Consider the following 27,782-nt stretch of genomic DNA (forward strand, 5'->3'; position numbering starts at 1 on the left):
TCTTTCTAAAGCTAAGAAACAGCATCTCTGACTGCAGCGCTTCGCAGCGAGCGGAAGTACTGCAACAAGTGGTGAAACACTCATCCTGGCCATATTTGGACTACAGATCATACTGCTTTGTGTGTGCGTGCGTGTTGTTGATCTCTGGAGACAAAAGTCCAGCCAAGCCATCCAGAAAGCACACACACACCTTTGATCAGCAGCAGCTTTGAGATTGGAGCTACTTCAGTGGGGCTGTGCGGTTCGTATGGTCTGCAGCTGTTGAGTAACGCGATAGGGATTAGGTGAAATACGGTCTTTCTTCACTCTGTGGAGATGTTGCAGTCCTGGGACCACAGATTGCCCCACACAACGCTGTGGGACATTTCAACAGACATGGTCACACAAGAAATCTTCATATGCCTCTGAGGACGCAGCAGGCTTCATGAAGCCCCCATCACACTTTCACTGTCCTTTCTGATTAAAATCCAAATACATGAAGATAGTTCTACACATCTCCCCCCCGCCCCCTCCCCCTCCCTCCCAGGGGGCATATATTTACACAACTGCTCTTTTGAAATCGTTTTAGTGGGAAACAAGCAAAATCAGGGTACCAAAGTTGGGTTACTTGTATAATCTGTGTCCACGAGATACGATCTTAAAATGATGCCGATATAATTTTTCTGCTGCCCTTATGTGTCTAATAAAGCCTTCAAGTGCTGAACTGAGGTCAGCCTCTACGAGGAGGTTATTGACACATGTCCTATTGTGTAAAAATCTTTTCCCATACCACTTCATTCGGTCCCACTTATCAGTCGTGTTTTGCAAGTTTTGAATATGTGTAAAACATAAAAATACATCTGAATTTCTTCAGGGGGAAAAAGCAAATGGTTTGTTTTTACTATTGAAATGTTATACAGGACCATGAAAAAAATTAATACATTTTTTTAAGGGTCTGGCTCGTCACCCCACCCCCTCCTCCTCCTCCTCTCTGGCTCCTATCTCTGTGTCCCTTCACTACCATCACAGCCACAGGAAGGCCCTGGCAGCCCAAAACACTGATACTATCTCTGCGCTCCTCATCTCCGTCCTCCGCTGTGTCGAAATCTTTGCCCATCCCACAAAGGGAAACCGCTGGTGCACAACGGTCCATGGCAATGACGTCCGTTTCTGTGGGTAGACAACTTATGGTAAATAATGTGACAGGCGTACGCCGTGTCCCCGGGTGAAGGATGCCCCGGAGGACCAATGAGACGCATCATTTACACAACTCGGTGTTAGATAAGGCAGAAGAGGGTGAGGAGTGGCTCTGCAACTATTGCACAGAGTATCTGAGGAACCCCTCAACCTACAACCCGTGTGTGTGTGTGTGTGTGTGTGTGTGTGTGTGTATTCAGATAACATGACACATAGAGGACAATGACTTCATATAGGCACAAGCAATCATTTATTTATTTAAAAAAAACATTTGGCAGCACTGCAACTTTTCACTTCAACAGTGTATTACTCGCTACACATTTGAAAACATTTCAAGTAGTCACACATGTATTTAGTCACAGCTATTCTATTTACTGGTGATTGATGCTGTATTTTAGAAGAGAGAGGCTCTTTTCTCTGTTTCATCGAATCCTCTTCAAACCACAGGTTGTTGTGCAACTCCGTTGGGCAACAACACTTACAATCAGCTCTGACGAAGACGGTAAAAGTCAGGTAGATGATTAGGCAATGTTTATTAAATCAAATCATATCCTTCCGGTCCAACGCACATAGCGGGACTCTTCCCCCCCCCCGTTGTTTAAAGGGGTCCACGAGTTATACCCATATGTGAACAGGAACCACCATTTCCAATCTGGAGATAAACAAATGACCAGGTTGTGTCCTTCAGCGCACTGTTTTACCTTTTATTATATCTACACCTGCATTTTAGTTTAAACTCAAGTCCTCCATCACATGACTAAAATTCGCTATTGACTCTGTCTCTTTTTTTTTTCTTTTTTTGCTGTGTGCCTCAAGTTCCTGCATTAGAAAATAAATAGCCTCTACATTCAGACCAAAGAGTAACAGTACCTAAAAACGCTGCTGTGCAGCATCATAGCTACTGAGGCTATTTACTAGCCAAACTTTTATTATTCCAATTGATTTCATTTTTCTACTGATCTAATTTCCAACAAAACATGCTGTTTTCCTACACTAAACTACACTCACTGACTTTGATTGTCCAATCACAGGAGGTGTATCAGTAGCCAGTGTATCTACATGTTCTATATTCAATAAAAATGGAGGATGGTATAATATTATTTCTGTGAAGGTTCTCAGTCATCCAGGTCATCGTAGTCAAAGGAGCTTGGAAAGAAAAGCGTCTGGACTTCTTTAAGTTGCTTGAAGACGTTTCCGAGAGGTGAAACTGAAGAAGCTTCTCGGATGAGAGGTGAAACGTCTTCAAGCAACTTAAAGAAGTCCAGACGCTTTTCTTTCCAAGCTCCTTTGACTATAATATTATTGTTGTTATTATTATCATTATTAGCCTTTACAACCCCATAAACTCTCATTTTAAAGCAAAGGTTTGGTAAGGTTTAGCTAACTAACGCTTAGCTTAGCTACCAAAAGTACAACAGGATGCACTTTAACAGTAGCATCAGGTTAGCAGGTTAGCATTAGTTACATACAGATCATAAAGCCCACCTCCTGCAGCAGTCATTATAATTCACTTCAGTTCATTTTATTTATATATCACAAAACGAGTTGTCTGAAGGCGTTAGTCTACTTCAGCAGATAATCTTGGGTGCTTGTCATGAGAAGCTACATTTAGTGCTCCTTTTGTGTGACCCTGAATGTGTCAGAGTGTATCAAAGCTCTCAGCAGATTGGAAGTGTTCATTTTGCCATTTTGAATCTTTTACGCTCAACATGTGAGGTGCAGAAATGTAAAGTTTGGGGGTAAGAGAACAATTAAAAATGTGGACATCAGTGTACTAAATAGTAGCTACAACACTGCCAGTAAGCTATGGTTTCCTTTACAATATAAAACTACAGTTAACCACTTTTATACCCAGAATTACCTCCTCTAAGTGACTTTGTCATGATCACAAATGTTTGTTGGTGAAAATGCTCGAACAGGTGCTTCACTGTGACTCTCGCAGGCCTTACTGAGGCACACTGTGAAGCCTGTAATCAGACGTTAACATCAGGTACAAACGAGGCTTCGGGCTGTGCTCAGATGCTGGACTGCCCGGCTGCTCCCTCCTCGGCTGCCTGCAGGTGCCGCTGTGACAGGATGTGTTTCAGAGTGTCCAGCTCCTGTGTCAGCTGTGCTATCCTCATCTGCAGCTTCTGGTTTTCCTCCTGCAGCTGGCCGGCCCTCTGCTGGGTCATCAGGATCCTCCTGCGGGCTTTGTCCCTGCTCTTCCTCACCGCGATGTTGTTTCTCTCACGCCTCAGGCGGTACTCTGCGCTATCCTTGCTGATGCTCCTCTTGGTCACCGGGGCCCGCAGAGTGGGCAGGAGGAAGGGGGAGAAGTCCTGGAGTGAGCAGCACACATGCGTTAAAGCCGTGGGAGAGTGGGGTGGGTGAGTGTGGTTTGTATGAAACACTTCGTGACCTGCTGTTAAATGCTTCTCTCACCTGCTGAGTACTGGCGTGGCTCTGGTGGTGGTTTGTGCTCACCGGGCTGGCGGCGCTGCCAAGGCAGGACGGCGGGTACGGCAGGTACGATAGTCCCATCATCTGCTCGGCCCCTCTGTCATCGCCACCCCCCCTTATCATCCCCTGAGACTGGCCGTACGAGATCATGTCCATCTGCGTCATCTGATTGGTGGAAGCAGCCGAGTTGGAAGCAACAGAATTGAGGGTCTGGCTGTGCACCTGACCTGGGAAGGAGCTCACCCACTCCTGGATGACCGAGGACACCCTGGAATCAGACATCTGTAGAAGAAGACAGAGGAAGATTCGATTTACTTCCAACACTCATTTAATACTTTAAGCATTAAAAAATACATATACTGCTTGAATGTTGCTGTCAATTAACTACAATATATAAAACAAACTTTCAGCAACACAAAACACTGACTTGCTTAATTACGCGGTCACACATTCTGTCCTGATGCTACACGTTGAACATGCTCGTTCGTTCAACCTTACACTGCCTGCTTGCTTTTTTTTGAGTGATGTAAGACGGATAAAGAAGTTATTTAGGTGTGGCATCTTCAGAAAGAAGATTTCAGTGTTTCTTCCACCGCTGATGGTAAATGGGGATGTTTCTGCCACAGTACACACGTTCTTCTATTTTAAAGGTTACTACACTCAGATACACCCTAACACAAAATCAAACAGCATCATAATAAATTAAACTACAAATAAACCGTGGAAACACTCTGACAGCACTGCTGTGAGCCTTAGTTTGTAAGCTGCTATTGCCATCTTCTCTTTACCCTCCCTCTTCTCTTTTAAACGTACAGTCTTTGCATCATAGACTACAAACTATATTGAAAGAGTAAATTATTTCATGCCACTGTCGAGCTCTTCTTCCTCATGATTTCAAAGAAACGTCGAATCTCTTGCGCGCTTCGTCTTCCCTGACGCTTCGGTAAGGTTGCATTTCTCACCGATTTGCTCAAATTTCTCCACAAATTCACAAAGTTACAGTTTCACTTACCATGACCGATTGCTCCACAAACTCTCAGGATACTCTTTAGGTCCTCCTCAGGCTGTGTGGCTGACAGTGCTCTGAAAGACAGGAGATAGACAGGTGGCCCTCAATTATCACAATCACTTCCCCTCTCTCTCTCTCTCTCTCTCCCTGCCTCTCTCTCTCTCTCTCCCCCTCTGTCACACACACACACACACACACACACACACACACACACACACACACACACACACTTAAATTAACAAAAAGAAACAAAGAAGTGTTCCCATTTCTTTTACATTTACACCATCTCCTCTGCACAGATACGTAAGTGATCCCATAAGGTTAAATTATTGTGTTACAGCAGCTGGATAAAGAATAAAATACTAGTGCAAAGATTTCACACATATATACACATACATAGTACATAGTATGACTGTGATTGTGCAAGAGAGTAGTGCAAATTGGATTAAGAAATAATGTAAACACTCTAAATCTAAGAAACAGCTGAATGAAGCTGTAATGCAGAAGTTTGTGTGTGGATTCTTGTGCCGGACAGGTGAGTTCATCCGTCACAGAAACAAGAGTTATTGCAGAGTTTTATGGAGAACAGCAGGAATAATTTTCTGAAGCCTTCTTCACAGCAATAGACAAGCTTCTCTGAAGTAACTTCATCAAAACCATCAACATTTAAGGCTTTGAGGCTGGTGTTGTTTAACTCCTTCTTATAAGCCTGTTTTTGTTTTAAAGTGCTTTATAAATAAAGGCGATGATGATGATGATGATGAAGCCTTGATGCAGTTGCAGATCATATCCGATGGGTTTCCATCAGGAATTCTAGGTCACCATAACACTGACACAGCACACTGGACCTCAGCACAATGTCAAACCACTGGTCACAACACAATGAGAGCACAGAGAGTGGAACGTCACTGGGATTAAAGAAAATGTGTGGCACTTGTTTGAATAGATTCTAAATTGTTTATAAAGACGATGAGCCTTCTTTACACCTTAAAGTTACTCATGGTGGTTCTCAGGGTCCTGTGCTGGGCCCGGTGCTTTTCATGGTATACATACAACCCTTAGCCACTCCAACACTGCATACTAGGGATGGGTACCGGTGGTTCTGACATAAACGGTAGTAACCAGACCGAAAAGCAGCGCACATTTCGGTGCTTTATTTCAGTGCTTTTTTTTCCCTGAGCTGTGATACACTTCTAGCCAATCATTTTACGTTTCCCAGGATAGTAGGCGGGGCCAGGTACGTACGTTCAGTTAGAGCAGAGCTACAGATTAAAAATGCCCAAGGCGAAGCGGTCAAAAGTCTGGCTGTACTTCACAGCAAAATATGCAAACTCAGCAGCAACAAGTGCTTTAAGCTGATACTGTGATACTGTCAAAGGAGGTAACACCTCGAATCCGATGAAACACCTGGCGACGCATAGCGTTTTTTTTAAAAGCCGAGAAATGTGCCGTATTTGATAGGTTGCTGCGAGACCTCACACTGTGCACGTTGGGTGGGTTGCCAATTATCGGACCCGGAGCAACATCCCCCAAAAACCCGAAGAATAGAGTCCTGGCCCCTAGCCCTGCCAGTGTAGCAGAAATGATGAGGATATTGATGCAGCAGCAGCCGTTCTTCTCTGCATGAGTAGCTTCATGTTGTTCGTGTGTAATTTACGTTGAGTAGGCTCACCACGTTATTACATTAATGCATGTAAGGTGAACTAGCAAACATCATCATAGCTACATGCGGCTGTCTTCTTGTTTGAAGGCAGATGCTCCCTTCACCCTGGCCAAAAAGGCTAAAATGACCAAAGAAAAAGTGGGAAACAGCTGAACATGAGAGGTTTTTGGACAAAGTTTGTGTTTTTTTTTCCATTGTTTAAGCACTGCTTCCAGCCAAGAGTCATACCATATATGCCCCATAGCTGCAGAAAAGGCTAACATTGTTATCTTTTTACAAAAAAAAAACAAAAAACAGCTGAACATGAGAGGTTTTTGGACAAAGTTTGTGTTCTCCATTCTTTAAGCACCGGTTCGAGCACCGGTTCGAGCACCGTTTAAGCACCGGCACCGTTTCAAAAGTACCGATTTGGCACCGGTATCGGATAAAACCTAAACGATACCCATCCCTACTGCATACAGATGACACCCAGTTATATTTATCTCCACGGCCGGAGAGAAACCCAAATCACTAACATCCAGTTAAAACCATGAAATCCTGGATGACTGCTGGATTGCTTTTATTCCATATTATGTTGTTCTAATGGCTCTCTGAAAAGCCTTCAGCGGATCTGAAATGCCACAGGGAGAGTATTAACTGGGACTAGAGCGATAGATCATACTGGTCCCCTATCTTTATTCAGTTCTGTGAAAATCCTCACATATGCTCGTAAATAACCAATCTCCATCATATCACGATTACCTAATCATATCCTATTTTCAGTCAGAGCATTTTATTTGAACTTAGCGGGCTTCCTTGTGATGCCATTTTGGAATCAGCTCTCGTGTGGGGTTGAGGAGACAGACACTTTCTCCACTTTTAAGATTTGATTCAATTTTCTGATTGTGATCAAACTTGTGATTGGGCTGAATCAGAGAACCCTGAACTATTGCTTGGTTATGCTTCCCCCAAGGATGCTCTGCAGACTCACAGGGCACAGCAAATCTAACAAGTTCAAATTTCAGCAGCTGTTTATGTACAGACACCAAACTTTGCACCTTTACCCGATCTCCTCAAAACAAATACAATCAGGTGTGCTTTAAAAATGATTACATCAATTTGCCACTGCTGACGGGCCCTGTTGAACACCCAGGCCCGTTCAGTATGTAAAACACTACACGATGGATAGATGTAATATAGAAGTGATTTAAGCTACTGGTGTCCCATTCTTTTGCCTCACTCAGTAGTAACATCTGTAACCGTTTTAGGGCTATCGCTGCTGTCCCGCTGCGGCTTCCGTAGGGTACAGTGGCGTTAAAATGGCTGCTCCTGTTGACAACGTGAGTGAAATTGAGTTACCTCCTTGTTATATATTAAGCCGTTATATCGTGTTTACATACAGAACATTATACTTTAGTATGTACAAATATACGAAAACGCTTCTCGGTGCTTTAAAGAGGACCACAGCGGTTTGTTAGCTCGTCAGGCTAGCCCGTCAGGCTAGCCTGACGAGCTAACAAACCTTTATGTCGAACAGCTGGTATTTCAGTACGGACACTGTTTACAAATTCGGATACTGTATCTCTTACATGTAATTTAACTGCTTTCTAGGATTTGATTGAAAGCGATTTGCCCAAAGCTGTAGAGCTGCTGAATAATCTCACTGAACAGGTAAGAACTTAAAAACAAAAAGAATAATCCCGTAATGTTTAGTTTAACTCAGAAATAATGTGTGTTTGTGGCCGTAATAAAGAGATAAATCTAAGTTTTGTTTTTAGGTGGCCTCGGTGACGGGTCTTGTACGTGAGCTGCTGAGTAAAGTCAAAGATGGGGCATTGGAAACGTCGAAGGTGCGTAACGACTATTTGAAATGCTAGTTCTCCTCAGGTCCAGTCTTTACGGTAATCTGACCAAAGTGCCGTTTGGTTTGAAAGGAGCAGGCAAGACTGATGCATCCTCTTTAATGAGGCTGTGTTAAATAAAAGTATTGACACACTTCCTGCAGGATTTCTCATTTCTCTAGGTCAGGGAAAGAAGTGCAGTCTGTAGGCCTTTCTGACCATCTGTCCGCCTTCTCCTCCTGCAGGGTTTGTCTTTTTTGGACCTTCGGTACCACCTGCTGCTCTTCTATCTCCAGGACCTCACTCACCTGATCAGCATCAAGACGGAAGGAGGCAAAATAAAAGACAGTGATGCCTTAGACCGAGTGGTCACAATCAGAACGGTAAGAGGCTGTAAAAGTGACGCTGTTCGATTTCTCTGCAGTCAACGTGTGTTATTTTAATCTTGATTTGTTGTTGTTGTTTATTTGAAGATCCTGGAGAAGATGCGACCTCTAGACCACAAACTGAAGTATCAGATTGATAAACTCGTGCGCACGGCTGTTACCGGCAGTTTAGGTAAGACCGAAGTGATCAGATTTTCAGAACTGTGCAGTCTAAGAAAGCTTTGACTGAAAGGATGCGTATCAGATTCAATGCACAGCAAGATTTGCATTTATCCACTTATGGTAGGCGTAACCGTGTCTGATGCTTTTGTTGATTTCAGCTGAAAATGACCCACTGCAGCTGCGTCCCAATCCAGAGAATCTCGTCAGCAAAGTAAGACCAGAGTAACACGACGGCTCCGGTTCCTTCTTTTACTGTCACATTATCAAACTGTAAACACATGCATCCAAACATCAGCTTCCTGTATTAGTAGGAAAGATAAATGCTTGTTTGTTTTTTTGCAGCTCAGTGAATCTGAGTCTGAAGACGAAACAGAGAACGAGGCAGCTTCAGAAAAGAAAGCAGCCCACTCTAGTGGCAAGAAATATATACCACCAAAGATTGCCCCAGTGCATTATGGTAATGTTACCGGTCTGCTTTATAAAGTACTTCAATACTGCTTTGGGGTTTTTTGTTAGGTTCTTTTTTGTTGTTGTTGGGGTTTTTTGGGTGGGGGGTGGGATTGTTATAGCAAGCTTATAAAAAATTTTTTCTTTCTCCTGCTTGTTTGTTAACCAAAAAATAAACCCGTTACATCCAGATGGTGACATGACAGAGGCAGACAAGAAGAAGGCCAAGCTGGAGCGTCATCGACAAGCAGCACTCCGGAGTTCTGTGATCCAGGAGCTGAGGCAGCAGTACAGCGACGCCCCAGAGGAGATCAGAGACAAACGGGACTTCCAGAGCGAGCGGGAGAGCCGCGAGGAGCTCCACAGGTTCCTGCTCATTTACTTTACACACAGATGGGTGTTAGGTGGTCATAATGTCTGCTACTTGATTTAGATGGGAAGTGTTGTGAGATAAACTTCTAATTGAATTCAGTTTTATTTATACAGCAGAATATCCCACCAGTCACTTCAGGGTACTTCATATTGTGATTTAAAGACCCTACAATAATCCAGAAAAAAACCCGGTAGTCAGAGAAGGCCTTGTGAACAAGCATTTGGCAACAGTGGGAAGGAAAAAATCCCTTAAAAAGGAAGAACTCTCCAGAAGAACCAGGCTCAGAGTGAAGGGAGAAAGACAAGTCAAAATACATTAGAGATTAATAACAACTAATAATTAAATGCATAGAGGTGGATAATCACATAAAATCTAGACTGGGAGCTGGTTTCACAGAAGAGGAGCCTGAAAGCTGAATGCTCTGCCTCCCATTATACTTTTAAATGTCCTGGGAAGTGCAAGTAAACCAGCAGTCTCAGAGTAAAGAGCTCTACTGGGGTGATACGGTGCTGAGGGGTCTTTCAGCAAGACCTTGCAGCATCATCTTTCTTTTTTCTTTGCTTGGTGGTTTGTGTAAATGGTATGTGTTTACCTCAACACAGGAAGAACTACGAGGAGTCGATGATGGTGCGTCTCAATGTGCCGAAGCATCAGAGGAACACCAAGAAGAGGGGCATGATGGCCATGTCCAACCAGCTGAGCAGTATAACACACTTTGGTGACATCACAGCTCTGACCGGTGGTGAGGCGATGCAGGTGTGTTTGCGTTATTGTATTTTGATTTTGAGCTTCTGCCTTGTTTATTGGTTAATCTCTAAACCGAACTGAGACTTCATCATTTATACTGACTGGGATTAAACCTGAGCTGCTACCAGCACACAATCGGACAGAAGGCTCCAGTTGGATATTTTCAAGAGGTTTGGAATGTTTACCTTAAAATGCTGAGTGCTGTGGTGACTCAGTTGTCTGGTGCAGTACTGCTGGCAACAGCTACACTTCGTGCCTACATAGGTTTGGCATGCTGTGGCTCTGTTCTGTTTCCTGTCTTAACTGTCTGCTGTCATAAAAAGCACTAATAAGTCAGAGTAATGGCCGCTCAGCCTCTTGCCGATAGTCTTCTCTCCTGCCTGCAGATGTGGAAAAACCCCTGTGTGTATTTAGGAAGTCTTGGAAAATCGATGTGCTATGTTTAGATTTTGTCCTGGGCACCATGAGTAGCTACAAAGTGTTGCTAACAGGCCCATCTTTGTACAGTATGAATGGTAGCTTTGTGGCTCAGTTTTATTTAGATTACAGTCTTAATGTGGTTTTGATGCATTTTCTGTGTACGTGCAGGATGGGGATAACCCACGACCCAAGAAAAAGAAGAAAATCATGAAGAAGAAAACCAAAAGAAAAGGTAAGGACTTTGAAATACCACGAGACCAAATTAACCTGTGAACTAGTATTATTAAAAATTTCTCTTTATTCAAATAAAATGCAGCAGTCCTTTTTTTTTCTCCTCAGCTTTCAAGAAACGCAACTAGACCTGAGGACAGCATGTCAGAGGATGTTACCAGCAGCTAATTGTTATAAAGTCTCTGTAAACATTGTAATAAAGAAACCATTCCTCATGACCTGTATCCTACAGTGAATGCATTGTAAGACCTTTTTTCCTCATGTCAGCAGTAGAGGGCAGTCATGTTGCCCACTCAAAATAAACTGGCCCTTGTAATGTTAATTGGAACAAAAATATGACGTTATTCTTGTGCCACTATTCTGAGCGCACGTAAAAAAAAAAAATTGCAGTTGCGACTGTTGCATTTTGAGGAGAAATTTATTTTGAGCGAAGAAAAGCTAAATTTGAGTGAACAAACTTCATTGCTGCGTGCAAAAAATGTATTTCAGTGTTCGCTATTATCCACACACACACACACGCAGCCCCTCTCACTCAGTTTTTGCATTTGCGCTCGCTCCAATGTGTTGCTTGCGCTCTCAACATTTCTGCCCGTGCGCGCTCAACCCTTTCTGTACACAGTTATATTTGTGCCACAAAACCAGTCAATCACAGACTTGGATGCAAAAAAAACGTGTTTGGCTGTTTTGGTCTCCAATCAGCTCGACGTGACGAAATGCAATATCCCAGAATCCATTTCGTCCAAAACTCAAACGAGGCAGTGGCGCAGGAGCACAGAGTGGCAGAGTTTGAAATATTACTCTTTCTGGGTCACAAAATAAACTTTTAAGATATTTTCATGCGAGAATGGTGCTGTGTAAACTTTAAATATCTGCTCGATTCATCAAGACATCACATATTTGCACAGGTGCTCTAAACGTTTTCAAAATAAATTTCTCCTCAAAATGCAATACTTGCAACTGCAAATTTTTTTTATTATTTTTTTTAACGTGCGCTCAGAATAGTGGCACAAAAATAACGCCATACAAAAACAGTGGAACTTTTGTAGTAAACCCCTACTGAGGGACCTGTGATGACATGGGGGAAGTAGTATGCAGTCAACTTGGGTCTAACAGAAAGCCCAGTCAGCCTGGACAAAGCTGCACAACTGCTGGACATTATATATACACAGTATATTATACACCCAAGTAACGTCACACCTCATAACCTCAAGAGCTGTTGGTATTTTAATGACTGACTAGAATGAAATGATTCATTCTGAAAATAAAGCCACACCTCCCATTACTTCCTGGAAGTACCACCTAAATGATGCATGCTGAATACTGTTAATTACATTTAAATACCTTGAATTGGTGTAAAATTCAAATAAATGCACACATGCACACTTACTTTTTACACAATTTTTTTATTTTTTTTTTTCTAATTACAGACTCATGGGTTAAAAATAAAAATAAAAAAGAAGCAAAACATTTGTTCAAACCCCCTTCCCCTTTTCAAAAAGAAAAGGAAAAAAAAAAGTCTCCACACAAACCCCACCCCTGACTTCCCCCATTCTAAAATAACAACTCCAGCCCACTCCTTTCATTTAATTAATAATCGATGCTGTTAGCTCGTCGGCCTTCCTCAGACAAGCCGTGACTGCACTGCGCGTAGTCAGAGAAAGGGGGCGCCCCAAAAAACACCCTCGTCTCTGGTCCTGCCTTCCTCGCTCTCAAGCAAACCTGCCTGCCACTCAGCTATGTTGGCTTCAGCTCTCTGTATATAAATCATGTGTTGGGTTGGCTGCCTGTTAAGTGCCATCTGTACTGCCGTGTGCTGCGGTGCATGTTGAACAGGTGTGTGTGTGTGTGTGAGTGTGTGTGTGTGTGTGTGTGTGTGTGTGTGAGAGACATTTGAAGTGTGAAAAGGACTAAAAGCGTCATCAGCGTTTGCTGTTGTAGTAAATGCCCCCCGCGGTGGGCCTGTGGTCGCCCTGTCCCCCTCCCCCGCCCCCCCACACTGACAGGATGGGGTGAGTGTGCATAGCGGGAGCAGAGAGAGAGAGAGATGCTGCAGAGACAGTGGGAGGGGCCGGCGCCACCTGGGGAGGGGTTGTCAGCCTCCACTGGTCCTGAAACCTGAAACGACAAGAAGTGGTCTAATATACAGAGAGAGGAGGGGGGAGGGGACAAGGTGCACAAAGGGAAGGAGGGGAAGAACAAAGGGGCGGGAGGGGGAGGGATTGCACGAAAATAAAGAGTAAAAACAGTAGATGCCTGTCAAAAGAATTTACAAAAAACAACAAAAAAAAGGAAAGAAAAAAAAAAGAAAGAGCTGTAGCCATGCCTGAGTTGAAGGTGACAAGGATGGACGAGCGGCAAGGATGTGGCAGCACAACCAATAACCCCCCACAAAAAAAACACCCCAAAACAAAAAGAAATACAACTCCACTGAACACTGAAGGTCCATCACTGTCCACAGATCAAGCTGACAGCACACAACATAATCCATGTTGTGATGAAAGGAAGAGAGGTTGGAGGGAAGGAAACGTTAGAAAAAAATAAAATAAATCAAGGGTGGGGGGAGGAGGGTTAAGAGGGGGCAGAGAATGGGAGACACACAAGGGGTCGGAGAGGGTGCGAGCAGGTAATGACAAACTCCAAACCACAAACGTAACACAAATATTTGATAGCTAAAGTAAGTTTCACATATCTATGTTACATTAAAAAAAAAGAAAAAAAAGAGAACAATGTGTATTCTTGTGTATGTTTTTTTTTCTCTCTTCCCCCCCCTGCTGTGGAGGCGGTGGTGAGTGGGTGGGCTGTGTTGATGATGGTGTGAAAGCAGGAGGTCACAGCCAGACCAAAGGAGACACATCTGCAGCCTGAGATTGAGATACCATCATCCCCCCCCAGATACCTCATCCCCACCTTTCCTCCCTCTTCCAAAAACAAAAAACAAAACAAACAAACACTGCCATAGTAATCCTCCCCTCCCTCCCCCAAGAGGCCAATGTATACCTTACCAGGGGTGACCGCATCAACCTCTGCACAAGCACGCTCACACACAATCTCACACTGCGGCCAGCCAGTCTCTCTGTCCAGGAGAAGTGTGTTTTTGTTTTTTTTTGTTTTTTTTTTTCCTTTTTTGTCTTTTTTTCTCTCTTCTGGGGTTCTCTTCTTTTATTGTTGGGGAAAGGGAAAGGACTTTTTCATTGTGTGTGTTTGTATTTTTTTAATATGGGAACAGAAATAGGGGGAGAGGTTTGATAGTAAGGAAGTATTTGGGATGGGGGGGAGGGTGTTTAGTAAGGGGAATACCACGATGTTGTTCGCCCTCGGCCCCTGGAAAAGAGAGAGAAAAAGAGGGTGAGTTTTTTCTGTTTGGCTTAAGAAGACGGACACCAATTTCCTGGTGCGATGTAGTAAATAAATATGTGCATGTGTGCGACTGTGGGCAGAGGAAGGGTCTGAATTTCAGTCCTGGAAGTAAAGTGAACGGGGAATGAATATATTGACCTATGTCAAAAATAAAAGAAAATAAAGAAAAACAGTGTGTTTAGGACAGTGTTCACAAATCACTAAATAGACATCTTTTAAAAAAAAAAAAAAAAAATGTGCCTTTGATCTTAGAAACAAATCAGTGTGGAAGAATAGTGGTGAAAGAAGCTGAAAGCAGCTTTGTCAAGAGAGGAAAAGTGTTTAATTTCCAGATAAAATGATTAGTGTGTGGGTGTGAGGGGACAGCAAAGGCACTCTCTCGCCCTCTTTCTCTCTCTCTGTGTGTCTCTCTGTACGAGAGCCGCCTCTGGGGTCACTGTGGGGAAAGACCTTGAGGACAAACAGCACCACACATATACCCCCAGCAACACAGTGCACACAAACATTCACAGTTAAAAAGCGACATAAACTGCACTATTATTCTGCACGCATCACCACCCGATACACAGCCAGGCGGCAGTGAGACAGACACACACACACACACACACACACACACACACACACACTCAGCAGCACAAACACAAAGAGGTCACACTGGGACTCAAAAGTCCAGCGGTTGATGGGCTAAATGCTGAAGTCAGGCTGCAGTAATGAACCTTCGTTTCTGGGAGTGAACGCTGGAAGGCTGAAACTGAGCTGGAAGGTGTGTGCCATGTCTGAGGAGGAGGTGGTTAAGGAGGAGGAGAGGGGGAGGTGGGGGGTCATGTACATGCAAGGACATCCACAACAAAAGGCACAAACAACAGGTTCTTCCACATCATCTACTCAGTACGTGCGTCTTCTGGCTCACATCAAGATCTTGGCTTTTCACCACAGCAGCTTGGGAAGATGAGGATGATGTTAATGGAGGCAATATCAGAGAAAAGACTTTGTGCAGCCAGAGGTCAATTAAGTGCACGTTAGCATGATTGATCATCTTTGTGCTCTGGCTTTCTGTCGGGGTTTCAGGTGCAGATTAGGAACAGAACACAAAGCGGGGCTTTGATAAAATCTCTGCTTCTTCTAAAACAAAGCCAATCGAAACACGCGTGACTTACAGACGTCACACGGGCTGTGAAATCTTCCCAAGCTTACAACAGGTCAATGCAAAGACTTTTAGCTACGCGTTTGTTCACCATGGACCTTTCCCACAGCAATACAAGGCACCAGTGAAACTTGGTAGGATGACTATGAACTGCAGGCTAGTGATGAATTCACAATGTAGCAAGCGCACAGCTCTTCAGCTCGCCTCTGCTATCGAGGCCAGTTCAGCTGCTCTGTGGCTGATTGTTACACGTGAACCAAGGCTGTAAGATAATAAGATGATACACTGTAGTATTACCAGTAATACCCAAGAGGGGGGTTTCTATCACTCTGAGTCTATTAATTACATCAAATCACAGATGGAAACCACAGAAATATTTATACATAGTTAATGCGAGTCAAAATGAGCAGCATATTTAAAACCTCAGATAACGTGACTGGAACGACTGGAGGCCCAAGCTCACTTAAAGCTTTTAAAGTCAAATAACGTTTACAGGCTCCTTTCACTTTTTTCAGCTTGCAAACACTTCATTATGAGTGCTTTCAACTTCAGGAGACTTCATCTAACATACAATCCTCTCAGTTTCTGCCCAAGTCTTTGTGTGCCTTGTCGTGCAACGCAGGCCAAATCCCAGTGAGTAAACTATCAGGGTTAGGGTTTCTTGGTATGTGTGGGAGTGGCTCGAGTGAGTACACAGACTGATTAGAGAGATTCTGACCTTGAGGTTCAGACACTTTCTCACACACAGGAACAAATCAAGATGGAATCCTTTCCTGCGGTTATTTAAAAGCAGCCTTGCTGAAATGGGGAATCATTTCACAAATATCCCAGTTAAGTCCAAGGGCAAAAATGAAACAATAGAAAAATCACATGATAAAATAGGCTAAATAGGGCCTGTCAGAAGAACTTGGCAAATGGATTCATTGTTACAGCAGCTTTCTACTGGAACATGTTGTTTGTTAAACATCTAGTATTAAGAAAGAGCCTAGGCCCTCAAGGTTCCAGATGATTTGCAGAGGCAATCAAATCAGAATCTCTCAGTCTTAAATCTGAGTGGATGTGAAGAAGTTGGCATGCTGATCAGCGCGTTTGGCACCACACCTCCTTTCTCAGTCTCAACAGAAAAGAAAAAAAAATACAAGATGGCTCCACAGACTGAGCTCTACTCTACTCCGAGAAGCTTCTTCAGTTCAGTTCAGAACTGAAGAAGCTTCTTGGATGAGAGGTGAAATGTCTTCAAGCAACTCAAAGAAGTCCAGACGCTTCTCTTTCCAAGCTCCTTAGACAACACTCAGAATGAACTCATTACTTTTGCAACACTAGATCTTAAAGACTTTCGCCCCAGGTGGAAAATGGTAACTACAAAATGCTGCAAACTTGCACTGTGACCAAGTCTGCAGAGACTACCTCCATGTGCAGCACAAGATGCACAACAACCCACTGACAGGACCCCAAAGCAGAACTCTGAAGTGGAGCTCATCAAAATCATGATGTTGTGTGCAACTGTGAAAATACTGCATGTAGAGAGCCACCAGAATCCCAGTGCACAACACACTGATCAACACCAGGCTTTTTCTCTCATTCTTTACAGAGCCACATAACAGTAAACTGACTTTGCTGGATTTTCCAGACAACACAATCATCAGTGTGTTCACTACACCACTGCTGATAAATGCTGTGTTTAAGTAAACCAGTGCTACAGGTGAGCGAATCAACCATCACAAAGCCCAAACATCAATTATTAAAAATGGTTTGCATGCTGCTGCACAATTAGTGGCCCAAAGAAGTTAAAAACCTCACCAGTGCAAGTAATGCAGCTTTGCACCAGTAACTTTCCACTACAGTCAAGTTTGCAGAAACTTCATTGGCAGTGGCCCAAACAGATCCAATTTATGCAGAGTGCATGTGCAGCCTGGGAGGAAGAAGGTGGTGTGCAGCGAGTCCGTAAGCCTGTCTTGAAATGGTCGTAATGTGATGCAGCATGCAATGAATCCCACAACCAGTTAGCCCTGCTACATGTTGTGTTTTTGCCTTTATTATTACAGAATACATCAATGTGTGACCGTCATTCATTTATTCTATGAATGTAACCAAATAAAATAAAGAGGAAAGGGGGGGGGGGGGGGGGGGGGTATAGCAACTGATATACAAGTAATAATATCATGATGAGTGTTTCTAATTCTATGCCACAGCTCGCACAGTTTTTACTTCTGTATCAGATAGGGGTGGGCAATCTGATCAAACTTTGTTACTGCATTGCGCGGACTTAATCCCACATGATCGATCACATGACTAGCTGTTCATATGGTTGCCAGGATACACAGCGTATATGTACAATGCAGTTGTCAGCTCTGGTACTGAGAAAAGCTGTAATCGTGAGGGGAAACGATAGTTAATGATGTCATCTTCACTAAATTAGATTTGTACATGATAATCTTTTCAAATTGGCCACCTCTGTGTACAAGGGGCTTTTTGCCCTTTCTGTACTTACCTTCTCTATACTAATCAATTTTAATCTTAAAGACTTAAACACTGGACAAGCACATGCTCAGATTAAGAGGGACGTGACAAGTGTCACCCACCAGCCCTCTGTCCAGTCAATCATTATTTTCTGATTTGCAAACTGAAAATCTGCCCCAAATTAATTAGGCAAGTTGTCTATTTACTTTATTAAAATCCCTGTCCTCTGCCAGACTACCGGTGCCTTCTCTAATGGGGCCTCCTCAGGAACTCTAAATTCCAAACATTACAAGAAGCTGTAATCCATCTTTAACAGTAGTGTCAACTCTGGCTCATCATGACTGTCTGCCTTGCTTTTCCTGTGCTCCCTTTCAGTGCAAACAGTGAGTGGGATGCATGCAGGTGATGTGCTCTCCCCTGGTGTCAGACATGACGATGTCTCTGTGTCAGCTCACCTGAAGGCCCGTCCTCTGCCTCTAGGTGGTGTGTAGCCACTGTAGTAGCGTGCACGCAAGGAGAAATTTCCTCCCCGTGATCGGAACCGAGCCCGTGGAAAGCCACGGTCTGTGGTGCTGATGCCTGGTCTGTTTGTTCTCTTAGCGCCCACCTAAAGAAAAAGGGGACCTTGCATAAACCACAACATCCAAACAGTCTTCTGTGCTTTCACACTGAAAGAAATTTGTTTCCTCTTAATTCGTAGTAAAAACTCAACAACCTTGCCTTTTAGCTTCAATTTTGTGTTTTTGTATTTTTAAAATCAGTGCTTTTAATCATCTGCCACAGCAAGAAAAACAGAGAACCTTCTAGTTTAGACTGGCCAGTCTCAATATTGGGGAAACTCTGACCAGAAAAGAGCCAATAAATTGAAGGTCAGACACTAAAGCCACATTTCTACAAAACAAAAAAAACAACAAACACATTAAAATCTTCTTGTAGACATGCAACCAATCAGGACAATCCTATCCATGACAGGCAGAATGGCCAGTGACTATTATGACCACATCAGCTAAATGTAGTCAACCGTACTCCTGTTACTGCACTGGTGAGGTAGCTGCTAATGTTGCTCCCATTAAGTTCATGCTGCAACTGCGAAGTGTTTTGAGATGGACGATCATCATGTTTCTGTGAGAAAGTCTCAGGTTTAAACTGACACTTCTCAGATCCACACACTGTAAAAAAAACCACTACCACCTCATTCAAGGAGCTGAGATATTTAACCTCAAAAATGTCTCACCTTTATCTGCCTTCCTCTGAAAAGTGACTCATCCAAAGCCATGGCTGTCCTAACAGACTCTTTGTCTGCAAACTCAATATAGGCAAACCTGCAGGGGGGGAAATAAAATCAATCACTTGGCTACAGTAAAACTAATCTATAAACAAAGAAAGCACTACAAAAAAAACCTTTTGTAATTACTAAAGAAAAACATATTTTTCCAAGGATAAAACTGATTTGCAGGTGATTTATATGAAATGAATAAAAGGAATCATAATCAACTTTCCAGCTCTAGAGAAGCTTTTAAAATGTGCTCATACTCATAATTGTACTGTGCTCATAATTGACTGATCCAGCTACCAATATGCAATAATATCATTTCACTGTAGAATTTCTGATCATTACCCCTTGGGATGCCCTGTGTATTTGTCACATAGGATGGTGACTCTGTTTACTGAACCGCAGCCATGAAAGTGAGCTTCGAGCTCTTCTGCTGTAGCACCGTAGTCCACCTGCAGACAGAAAAATATATTAAAAAAAGTGTTAGCATCAAGACAGCTGCGTCACCAGCGCTGTATTATACATTAAAAACACAACAACAACAAAAATATTAAAGCACAAAAGTAAAAACTAACTCTGAATGTATTTACAATGTGACACAAAACCAGGTCAAAAGTAAAAAGCTGCCTTAAAATTGTCTGAGATACCAGTGAGGCATACGCCCAAAGGATTCCCACAAACCACCAGACTTGGGCTACGTTCACACTGCAGGTCTCAATGCTCAGTTCCGATTTTTTGATCAAATCCGATTTTTTTGTCTGCTTGTTCACACTACAAATAAAATGTGACAGCAAAGGTGCTTTAGTGTGAACGCTCAAAGCGGCCCGCATGTGCAAAAGAAGACTTCACACACAACGCGCTCTGTTTAGACCCAGACCAAAGTTGCAGATTTCTGTCAGAATCTGCAGATTATACAGTACAAATAAAATGTTCATGTTTCTCCAACGTTGTCTTCCCAACAGTTTCACTAACATCTACACTGGATGGCCAGGAAGCATTCACAATGTCTTCTCCAGCACTGATAATTGGCATCTGTTTTATGTCAGTGATGTAAAAGACTGATTTAATGCGACGTGACCATTCAAAAAGCAGTCGCTTTCTAAAACATCAGATATGTATCGGATTCAGGACCACATACGAAAGTGACCCAGATCGGATTTGTGCTGTTCACACGGTCATACCATGATCGGATATGGGTCAAAAAAGTCGGATTTGATGCGCTTTCGCCTGCAGTGTGAATGTAGCCTTATTGTCCGAGATTGGAAACAGAAGGTGTTCCCTAAACCCTGAAGAAGAAGTAGCAGCTCTGTCCCAGAATTCATAGCGCAGCCCAGCTCAGTTTCCAACAATCGCAGCAGCCAGTTAGTTTTAATATTATTCTTATTATTCTTTCTGGGTCACAAAATAAACATTTAACATATGTTCAGGCGAGAATGTAGCTGTGTAAACTTCAAATATCTGCTCGGTTTATCAAGACACCACATATTTTCAAAGGCGCTCCGATGTTTTCGGAGACGTCTGTTACGCACTAGCTCGATAGCTAGCCGGGGGCAAGGCTCACTAGAGCCCGTAAGAACACCGGACACCCGGCAAACAGTTTTCAAACCCACCGCCGTCTTTCGCTACTCGGGTTAAACATGATATATAAGTCGCTTAGATAACTTAAAAATGTTATTGTTTGGCTTTTTTTTGTATTTTATTTGTTCCTGAGTAAATCGGTTTGGCTGAGATTAAAGTTATAGTTTTTACACAGCTGAATAAACGTCAAGCAGACAGCTGATTATCAAAAGTGTGAGATGCTGGAGAATAAACTCCGGTGTCCTGTTATATTTTAGATAGCAAGGAGTTTATTAAACTCCACCGAAACAATCTGCAAATTTCATTAAAATTTAATAAACTATCATCTTGTCTTTATTATTAGTTTGCACAGATCTTAAACACTAGCTGTAAGCTAATGATAGTTATATAAGAGCAGATGCATGCTGGTGCAATAAGCTGTACATCCAATGGATGCATGATCTGATTAGTCGACTAATCGCAAAAATAATCGGTGACTAGTCGACTATCAAAATAATAGTTTGTGGCAGCCCTAGTTTAAAGACTCTTCAGAGTATCACGAATGCTTAAATACTTAGTAAGAGTCCAAAGTGATAACACCTTGAATAAAGTTTGTACTGGTTGCAGGATTGATCAAAGGCACAAAGTGATTTCTATGCACAGACTCTAAAAAAAAAAAAAAAAAAAAATAGGAAACCCACGGGAGCGTGATTTTAATAGGGCCAGTACTTATGATTCAGTGTCACAACTGGTTTTCCCCCCCGTCATATTATTTCCATAATGTTATGTCAGACACGACAACAAGAATCAAGACACAATGTGGCCAAAATAGAATCTGCATGACACAAAGAGTTACTCACATTTCCGACATAAATAGATCTGCCATCTGCCTCCATCTTTTCCTCGATGGACATGATGACAGGGCCAACTGCACAGAGGAGAGAGTACAGAATAAATCTACATAGGAAACAACATTGAAATGAAACACATATTAGGACAAATTACTGTTTTTAACTCCAAATGTGAGATGTAGCGCACCTACAATCGAAAAGTCCATGAAAAGATGAGATCAAATGGATGGTATAAAGTAGGGCTCGGCGATATGACCCAAAATTCATATCTCGATATTTTTTTTAGCTGGGTGGCGATATAAGATATATATCTCGATATTTTTTTTAAAGCCATAAGTTAAGAACAAAAAGAGAGTTCTTAGTCAAAGCTGTGTCCCAGATGTCACACAGGCATTTTTATTTACATACAGCATAGGTTTACATGAAGAAATTACTCAAAAATAAATTATCAGCATTTATTAAATAATAATGCTCCATAAATAAAAGAAAACAATGTTGTTTTTGTGCATAACAAAAAGCTCATAATTGTGCCGTCAAAATGTAAACTAACAGACGCTGAGCATAATAACAAAGACAGATTTCACAGCTGCTCTGTTCCCAACTTCTACTGCGTGACTGACAGCCTTGAGTTTGAAATCCACTTCGTAACCACGTCTCTTATGGTCCTTATACACATAATATTACGTCGAAGCACAGTACGTATCACTCCGCGAGGCTCCAGACTACGGTAGCCGTAATGCTCCGCCAATTCATCAAGCGCTGCAGCTCCGTAGCTTACCAAAGTCGTAAAACATTTTTTTGACAGATTGCTGAGCGCTGTGTACCACCTAAAATCGGTTCGCGGCCATCAAGCACAACCAGAATTCATACATAAGGCGCGCTGTCAACTTTTGAGAAAATGAAAGGATTTTAGTCCGTGCAGCCCCTGTAGTCTGCATGTCGTTAGCGTGGTTAGCTCGTTAGCGCGGTTAGCTCGCTAACACGTTGACGCCGTCCACCCCCACAACTCGCTAACGGAGATTTGCCGTGTCCATCTGCTCGCTGCCTGCAGGTGAAGCTATGGGGGAGGAGGAGTTGTATTCAGTGAAGGAGAGGCGAGGCCGAGTAACGTTGCGTAGAGACAAAAGTGGACGAAAGAGAGGTAAACTTGTGGCTCCACAAGTATAATTATAACGTAACATAGACTATATCGATATAAACGATATTGTCACATCTTATATCTCGTATGAAAATATATCGATATTTTTTAAAAACTCAATATATCGCCCAGCCCTAGTATAAAGGCAAAATTGGAGTTGACAATTGATTCACGAGTTTTGTCATTACACAAGAATGACAAAATCATAGTTTCTTCTTCACATGGGGCAATTAAGCAACATAAATATACTGACACAGACACGCATTCAGATTCGTGCATTATATAAAGTTCTGATGGATGTAAACTATTTTATCATTTATTTAGATTTAACCTTATAAAATTGGACATAAGAGCATTGCAAACTGGGACTGAACATACGTTTTTTTGTTTGCATTTAAAAAAAAAAAAATCATCTCTGAGGGTTAAAAACATGGAATTGAATATTAAAATAATGTACTTTAACCAAGCATTAAAGTGAACCCATATTTTAATGCACATCCTAAACTGGTATGGGGTTACTGCTTGAAAATGAGTGTAGCATTTACATTTACTAAGTGAGATTATTTCTAAGCGAGCACACAACAGACAATAAGACAAATGATTATGGGGCTTTCCCCTCACTGGATAATGTGACAGCAGAACGAGACGAGAAGGCAAATGTGGACAGATGGGGGGAAAATGAAGGCGTCTGCCTTGGAAGGGGAAAAAAAGAAGACGCACCTGGTGGGGGGCTCAGATTCATCTGTTTCTCCACCTCGTTCTGTAGCTCCTTCAGCTTCTCTGCCTCTTCCTCCATCTCTCTCACTCGGGCTTTGATTGCCTCCAGCTCCTGCAGCACAGACACAGATTCCATCAGAGCCGTCAGTCCATCATGTGCACAGCTCAACACAATATCACAATGCCAGTTACTGCTGGATCCATCTTCACCAACTTCCAAATCCAAAATGATTTAATGAATAAATCAGAAAGAGATCTAGTGTGTGCACACCCTGGAAATATTTTTAGGCACCCATTTGGCAAAATAGCAAAAGAAATGGTGCCGTGACCGTGACATGACCTCAGTATAAAGAGAGACTTTATATCAGCTACAAGTCGTAAAATCCATATGTGCAAGATTTAGGCAGAACCACAAAAAGTCTTAGGGAAAGAATGCAAGTAGCTCTGAGGATGCTGTAAGCCAAACAAATGTAAAGAGAGGACTTGGAGTAAAAGTAAAAACGTTAGCAGCATGAAGTGCTTCCCCACATGTCAAAAAGGAATGTCAGTGTTTCCAGGTTCAGTGGGAGGATGAAGTAGATACTGCAGTGCATCACTGTCCAGCTTGTCTTGATAACCCAGGTATACATGAGGCTACATTTAAAAATGCCAAAAGGGCAACTTTGTTTATAAACTACAACTGGGAGAAGATGTGTGGGAGGTTGTGTGTGTGTGTTTGTGATAACAAACCTGCACTTTCTGAATAGCAACATAATACTGTTTGGACAGCAATACATATCAGGCAACAGAATCAAATCTCGGTGTGTATTTAGTTCCTGCCTATTGCAGGAACTAAATACACACAAAGTTGGTATTCACCCATTCTATAGACAATCATCATATGAAACAAGCTGAAACATGGTGGGAAATTAGCCTCAAAATAGTCACCAATCCATATGACCAGGTTAACCATCTCTGTGTTAATAAACTCTGGTTGTGATGCAATTGCAAAATACTGCTTTACATAGCTTCAAATTAATTGGTCTCTCTGTGTGGATTGCTGCATTTTTAAACACCTACATCATAATTCCCCTCTATAAAGCACTGTAGCTGGAACTGTGTAATAATTCACATTTAAAATGGCTCACAAGTTTCTGGCTCCATGGAGGTCAGGACCAGCTCTGGGTCAAACTAATATTAACATGTGTGACCGACAAGAATTACCAGCTTTAAAATAAATAAAAATCCAAATATGGTAACAACAACAGTCAAAAAACATGATCCAGACTTTGAATAAGACCAACATTCCAACCCCAGATCCCAGACAGGATCTAAGCCCCTTAGATAATCTCAGGGAAAACCCTGTACTGGGACTTCTTCCACCTTTAAGTGCACCCTCAATCTAGTCCTGCACTGCTGCATGCACACTATAGTTATTCTCATGCCCCACATTTTGCAGTATACCCTGCCATCCTGCCTAAATTTAATAGTAGGTACCTCCCCCAAGTCAAAAGCAGACTTTAAAGCCACTACAAAGAGGACCGCCAGGCCAAGATATGCGTGAGCGCGCATATATATATATATATATATATATATATATATATATATATATATATATATATATATATATATATATATATATATATATATATATATATATATATATACACACACACACACATACATATATACACACATATACACATACATACATACACAAAACGAAAAGGTTACCAACCAAGGTTAAGTATCCAGCCCGAAAGCAGTGTTGGCAAACAGCACTTCAAATGTCCACATGATTAAAAACATCATGTCCAAACATGGTAACATTCACTGTTTAAGTGCTTACAACGCAAAAATATATTTATAACAAAAATGCCACCTTAGCCTAAAAATGAACTTCTGTTATCAGTTTATGTTGGAACAGCATACATCACTACATGGTCATATGCATATTAATTTCCAAGAAAATGTGTTTATTTTTGCTGGAGAGCCATTTTGGAAAGATGAAGCAGCGAGATGATGAAGAGATCTGCGGTCAATCCCGCTAAACTAAATAATGCCAATAAACTTATATTATTATTATTAGATAAACAGTGAGCTGGCTGTGCCCTCATGTGGAAGTGGACCCTCCTGTCTGACAGTGGTGCACTGCAGCACAGTGGGAGTCACTCCAGCTCGATCCAGAACTACTGACAGGATTGTAATGAAAAAGCTCTTTGTGAAACTGGGTGCAGCGACACAGACGGACTGTAATAAATTCAGATCTTCTCACCGCAGCGGGCTATAAAACTGCACAGCGACTCGCTGCACACGCTAATAAAGACATCATCATTTCTCGGTCGGCGTGTATTCACGCGACTGATGCCCTGACACATATCACCAACACTGAGATGATGGATGGATGGGAAGTGATCAACATTCAAAGCAGGACCGCTGGGATGAGCCATCCACCGCTGGCACGTTGCGACTCCAATTTTTCTCTCTCTGTCCCTTTTTTTGTCTCGTCTTGTCGCATATTCAGTGCAAGCTCTTTCACTCCCCTCCCTTCTCTTGCTCTCCTTGCTCTAGCCAAACACTGAAGGATGCAAACCCAGCCCCTCAAATACCGCAGCCCCTTTCTTCTGCGTTGTACGCCACGCTTTCACTGGCCGACATCCTCAAAACCCTCACCTGGTCACTCAAGACAATCCCAGCCATTGTGCACTCGTGTGTTAGCTGCACGAGGGAAAAATAATAATAATAATAATAATAATAATAATAATAATAATAATATATATATATGCATGTTTTAAAAAAAAACAACTAACTGGGCTGATTAATGCAAATTTTACATTTTCAACAATTACACAGGGTGTGCACCAACAAGCAGCGATTCACGACTCTACCCCCATTGTCGGCTGAAAAATAGGCGACAAAGATGGTCAGGTGCACGTCTGCCACTGCCACACCAGCTTTGTTAAAATCCGCTAGCATGTTAGCCCGTTATCACATGCTTAATATTCACGGCTACTAAGCCAGCTGCTGTTAGGCCCAGCAGCTTGAGGTGCAAATGCCGCATTTCATCTCGTGACTGCTGATTACGGCTGACAGGTCCGCTGGTCATTTTATCCGCAGCCTTTAATGGTCAGGCTTGCTAAGCTAACGATAACCTGCGGCCGCTCGCTCGCGTGTGCGCAAACCGGCGCTTGAAATGCAGCAACCACAGCCGGTTAAATGATAAAGGTAAAAGGGAATAAAAAGAGGTCATTACCGTTAGCAGGTCGCCTTCTTAAGGAGGTAGACTCGCACAGCGGCGGCGGCTAATGGCGGCGGCCTGTCCTACCCTCGCCCCTTACTGTCTCCTGCATCTCCGTCTCGCATTTTTTCGCGACAAGGACCCCCCACCCCCCACAAACGGCTCGAGCTGCTCTCTGGCGCAGAGAAACTGGCGTCGCTGTTGCGCCAAGATGGCTGCCGACACCACGCATGTCACCACCCATTTCTACTGCACTGCGTGAACCACAATGGCGGTTAACACAGACCTGGCGATAGCAGTAACGCACACGGCATGTGACCCAAGATTCGTGTGGAGGATGAAAAAAAAATCAACAAATTGTTCACCTGCTTTTACTAGATGCTCCGCCACGACCACAAAGTGTCTCGGTATTCATGTGGGTTTCCACTTTAGAAACAATGCCCTTCACTTACCGGATCTTCAATTGCGGCCTCTCCCTCTTCTAATCCCGGCTCTTCGTCACCGACACCCGGGTCTTCCAGCTCGGGATGTCCGGGGTCTGAATCTAGCAGAGATTCCTCCGCCAGTCCGTTACCGAACTCCGCCATCGCCCTGTTCCAACTGTACCGACGCGCCTCGTGGCCAAACCAACGTTGCAGGCCCCTACTCACACACAAGGGGGTAGAGTGAGCGGGGCGGCGAAAAGAAAAAAAAACGGCGGAAAACGCCGCTTAGTAAAGTTAAAATGGGGAATAAAATGCTAGCTTCACTTCTAGCTACTACTCAAACAGCATACCACGATGAACGGGGACTACTGATTTACGCTACCTTTAGGAAATGGTCCTAACTTACGACAGATAACCTAGTTTATTTACTTAAATGTGTGTATAAAAAAAGGCGAGGGCTATACGCGAGAGCGGCGGCGTCCCTTCAGTTCAGAAATGGAAGCTAGGGGTGGAGCCATGGATCACTGCAGGCGTAAGAATCTCCCTCCCATTCGCTAACCGAGGATTCTAGACCAACCTCTTCGGTCTTAGCCGCATTCCTATTGGTTAATGAAACAGGACGTTCCGGTTCCGAAATCGCATGTGTGCCTCTAATTGGATTACGCTTCTGCCCATTATATCGAATCAATCACAAGTAAACTGGCAAAGGTAGTTGAGCAAATTAATTCCAATCACATCTGAGTGTGTCACATAGATTGTCTCCCCCA

The 27,782-nt window shown here is 42.8% G+C and overlaps 3 protein-coding genes across 5 annotated transcripts; 1 reads left to right on the plus strand and 2 right to left on the minus strand.

Annotated features, from left to right (window-relative positions):
- Positions 1 to 1,409: 1,409 nt before the first annotated feature.
- On the minus strand, positions 1,410 to 4,785 carry cebp1 (CCAAT/enhancer binding protein (C/EBP) 1). Its single transcript, XM_026180051.2, has 3 exons — positions 4,631 to 4,785; positions 3,601 to 3,900; positions 1,410 to 3,497 (listed from the first exon to the last, which is right to left on the minus strand). The coding sequence occupies exons 1-3, from the start codon at positions 4,631 to 4,633 to the stop codon at positions 3,192 to 3,194; spliced, it is 609 nt and encodes a 202-aa protein (XP_026035836.2). The 5' UTR covers positions 4,634 to 4,785; the 3' UTR covers positions 1,410 to 3,191.
- Positions 4,786 to 7,353: 2,568 nt separating this feature from the next.
- On the plus strand, positions 7,354 to 11,094 carry ngdn (neuroguidin, EIF4E binding protein). Its single transcript, XM_026180812.2, has 11 exons — positions 7,354 to 7,609; positions 7,881 to 7,940; positions 8,048 to 8,119; positions 8,356 to 8,493; positions 8,584 to 8,668; positions 8,817 to 8,869; positions 9,001 to 9,115; positions 9,297 to 9,471; positions 10,081 to 10,234; positions 10,814 to 10,877; positions 10,985 to 11,094. The coding sequence occupies exons 1-11, from the start codon at positions 7,589 to 7,591 to the stop codon at positions 11,002 to 11,004; spliced, it is 957 nt and encodes a 318-aa protein (XP_026036597.1). The 5' UTR covers positions 7,354 to 7,588; the 3' UTR covers positions 11,005 to 11,094.
- A 1,165-nt stretch (positions 11,095 to 12,259) lies between these two features.
- pabpn1 (poly(A) binding protein, nuclear 1) lies at positions 12,260 to 27,523 on the minus strand. Of its 3 annotated transcripts, none has more exons than XM_026179399.2 (7): positions 27,043 to 27,523; positions 23,377 to 23,485; positions 21,528 to 21,595; positions 19,456 to 19,562; positions 19,072 to 19,159; positions 18,293 to 18,444; positions 12,260 to 12,991 (listed from the first exon to the last, which is right to left on the minus strand). In XM_026179399.2, exons 1-7 carry the CDS (start codon positions 27,175 to 27,177, stop codon positions 12,796 to 12,798), a joined length of 855 nt encoding a protein of 284 aa, XP_026035184.2. In that variant the 5' UTR covers positions 27,178 to 27,523; the 3' UTR covers positions 12,260 to 12,795. The 3 variants fall into 3 exon arrangements, with proteins under 3 accessions (XP_026035184.2, XP_026035186.2, XP_026035185.1); XM_026179401.2 differs by lacking the exon at positions 27,043 to 27,523 and adding an exon at positions 26,606 to 26,753; XM_026179400.2 differs by lacking the exon at positions 12,260 to 12,991 and adding an exon at positions 13,968 to 14,197 and having other exon boundaries at positions 27,043 to 27,519.
- Between the last annotated feature and the right edge of the window lie 259 nt (positions 27,524 to 27,782).

Source organism: Astatotilapia calliptera, chromosome 9, assembly GCF_964374335.1.
Source record: "Astatotilapia calliptera chromosome 9, fAstCal68.1, whole genome shotgun sequence".
NCBI lineage: Eukaryota > Metazoa > Chordata > Actinopteri > Cichliformes > Cichlidae > Astatotilapia > Astatotilapia calliptera.

What these genes read in the sequence shown, in the direction of transcription:
- pabpn1 (XM_026179399.2), bottom strand. Translation starts at nt 27,177, where the DNA reads ATGGCGGAGTTCGGTAACGGACTGGCGGAGGAATCTCTGCTAGATTCA. An exon ending in AGGCCGCAATTGAAGATCCG is followed by an intron (nt 23,486 to 27,042) that starts GTAAGTGAAGGG and finishes TCTGTGCTGCAG; the next exon opens with GAGCTGGAGGCAATCAAAGC. An exon ending in GATCTATTTATGTCGGAAAT is followed by an intron (nt 19,563 to 21,527) that starts GTGAGTAACTCT and finishes TTCTGTCTGCAG; the next exon opens with GTGGACTACGGTGCTACAGC.
- ngdn (XM_026180812.2), top strand. Translation starts at nt 7,589, where the DNA reads ATGGCTGCTCCTGTTGACAAC. An exon ending in CAGAGAATCTCGTCAGCAAA is followed by an intron (nt 8,870 to 9,000) that starts GTAAGACCAGAG and finishes GTTTTTTTGCAG; the next exon opens with CTCAGTGAATCTGAGTCTGA. An exon ending in CCGGTGGTGAGGCGATGCAG is followed by an intron (nt 10,235 to 10,813) that starts GTGTGTTTGCGT and finishes GTGTACGTGCAG; the next exon opens with GATGGGGATAACCCACGACC.
- cebp1 (XM_026180051.2), bottom strand. An exon ending in GCCACGCCAGTACTCAGCAG is followed by an intron (nt 3,498 to 3,600) that starts GTGAGAGAAGCA and finishes TGCTCACTCCAG; the next exon opens with GACTTCTCCCCCTTCCTCCT.